Raw genomic sequence first — 2,270 nt, forward strand, 5'->3', positions numbered from 1 at the left:
CCAAAATACTAGTGCGAGACTGAAAAACAATTAACGATGAAACCAAGACATTCTTATGTTATGAATTGTTTAATTGGTAAAAAAAAAAAAGTTGAGGGAACTGTATCATTTAACGGCGAAAACAGTGAAAGAATATCACTTTTTTAAATCACGCTAAATGAAACTATTTTGCACGCTTAGATGGATCGCCTCATTGTGAAGCAACGAGATGAAACGAGAACGTGCACCGAAATCTAATAATATCTCAACTAACTTCGAACCCAGTTACCATAGTGCCCGTTAGAATACAGACCAATAGACCATCAATCTACTTCTTGAAGACACAATGGAAAAGATTTTGAAATTTTTTAACTGATGCAGACTTTGGTTTTTGACGGTAGCAAATGGGATGCGTGCGATCCCCCTGTTGGGAGTTAAATATTCCCCACAGGTTGAATACTGCCAACAGGAAAAAAATGTGATACAAAACATATGTAATGAAATAACTACAACATATCACTTTCCAATAGAATAAAAGATGTCTTTAATGATTCGAAACAAAAAGCTCATAGGATGGAAATATTTAGTATGTACCATGAGTACTAGATGACCTTGCTAGAAGGTTTTTAAATACAGTAATAAAGGACCTTATCATAGTAATTGACGTAACTTGCTGGTTTAACCATGCGTTCATCTTTATCCTTGCTTAGTTGCATCATACCATGAACATCTTCCGCACTTCTGTATGCTTCCTGCCATAATTCCATTTGTATTGCTGTATCCAGTTGTATTAAACGTGTGTCTTGCATTAAAGTCAAAGATTCTGCACTTGTTAATTTCACCCTAAAATAAATGATATTATCATCATCAGTGATGAAATTCGCATTCCCATTTATATGCATCCCCTTAAAAGGTGTAAGAGAAAATTAAAGTTACAAGAGAAAATTATGAAAAATGTGGACTGCACAGATGCAAGTACAGTTGATCGAAATATTCCATGAAAAAATAATGGTGATTTTGAATATAGCAGTATCAGCAGAAACTTACACATGAGCCAAATGCTGGTGCTTCTGAATTTGTGTTAAATGTAGTCGAAGATTATCACACAGTTTACGGAACTCCGTTCGCCGCTGATACTTCGCACAGAACTCAAATGACTGTCTAGCAATACGATGATACAGCTGCTCTACCTCAAAATTTGTTCAACTATTATTTACCTTTCTCTTTTATTCCCCGTTTGAAAAAACCTACCTTACTTCCGCTCGTTCAGTATACTCAGCTACTTTGCTTACATATTATAGCAATGTTCAATAGCACTTCAAAGTTCAATATCTGATTGGTGAAAAGATCAGTGGAAAGTAATTCTCTAAACATAAACAAACCAATACAAACCACAGCAGTATTTCTTAATAAATCAAGACAGTTTCGATAAGAATCCCATAGAAAACGCAACCAAGGACTCAACACAGTTCGATCCATTCGATCTTGTGCAGCATCACCAGACACAGCTGACAATAACAAACTAAAACAATTCCTATGCAATCATAAATCAAATCTACCCAAGCATTTAATACCAAATATTGAAGAAAACATACTTTTCGGGAGCATCGGCTTGATCCAGATCATCAATTTCTTCAACCTTTTCAATAGAAGTCTTCTGCGCTTCCTCCGTTTTCTGTTGCGCAAGCTCCAGAAACCGCTGTATAACAGTTTCAAGCGATTTAATGGCAACCTGAAAAATTTTCAACAAGACCTGACTTCTTTTAAATCCCTAACACAGGAAAGAAACTTCTGCACATTTTCTCGTAGCCTTTGATGGAAATACTTGAGCAGATTGAGCAGTAATGATATATAAATGGAAGAAAATTTTAGAACGGAGAGACCAGAACATGTACTTCTAAAACAGTCATACTTCATTTAAACCACACTGAAAACTAAAAGAAAACAATAAAAAGGGTCCTGAAAATTTTATAAACGACCTGTTGAGTAAGTGTTTTATACTGGAAAAGTGCATCTTTGGCCATATGTGGGCGTCGTAATGAAACACAAAGTTCCATATGCTTCAGCATGATTGCTTCGTGTGTTTTCGTCCACTGCTTGTGGCGTTTTGACTAGAAGAACATGTGATTATCAGAATGAAAGAGCACAACGATGCTTACCTCATTTTTGAAGGAAAAGCTGGCTCTTGATTACTGAAACAGGAAATGCCACGTAAGAAAGAATGTTGAAAAACCAACATACGACTTCTTCATTCCAGGTACCATGAGTAGGGCCATCCTTCCCAACAAAAA

The 2,270-nt window shown here is 36.0% G+C and overlaps 2 protein-coding genes across 2 annotated transcripts in view; both read right to left on the reverse strand.

The window, feature by feature from the left end:
* The window catches only part of LOAG_12041 (eukaryotic translation initiation factor 3 subunit 10), a gene marked incomplete at its 5' end in the record, with an annotated part of 5,729 nt that extends 5,458 nt beyond the window's left edge, over positions 1-271 (reverse strand). The window contains one exon of the mRNA XM_020448467.1: positions 261-271. Coding sequence (XP_020301392.1) covers positions 261-271 — 11 coding nt within the window. The remainder of the gene's footprint in view (positions 1-260) is intronic.
* Positions 272-605: 334 nt separating this feature from the next.
* Positions 606-2,270, reverse strand: part of LOAG_14815 (hypothetical protein) — a gene marked incomplete at its 3' end in the record, with an annotated part of 2,759 nt that continues 1,094 nt past the window's right edge. Inside the window, exons 2-6 of the mRNA XM_020448861.1 lie at positions 1,959-2,090; positions 1,575-1,711; positions 1,372-1,501; positions 1,027-1,169; positions 606-822 (exon numbers count right to left, since the gene is read on the reverse strand). Coding sequence (XP_020301023.1) covers positions 606-822; positions 1,027-1,169; positions 1,372-1,501; positions 1,575-1,711; positions 1,959-2,090 — 759 coding nt within the window. The remainder of the gene's footprint in view (positions 823-1,026; positions 1,170-1,371; positions 1,502-1,574; positions 1,712-1,958; positions 2,091-2,270) is intronic.

This window comes from Loa loa (genome assembly GCF_000183805.2).
Source record: "Loa loa unplaced genomic scaffold supercont3.68, whole genome shotgun sequence".
NCBI classification, from domain to species: domain Eukaryota; kingdom Metazoa; phylum Nematoda; class Chromadorea; order Rhabditida; family Onchocercidae; genus Loa; species Loa loa.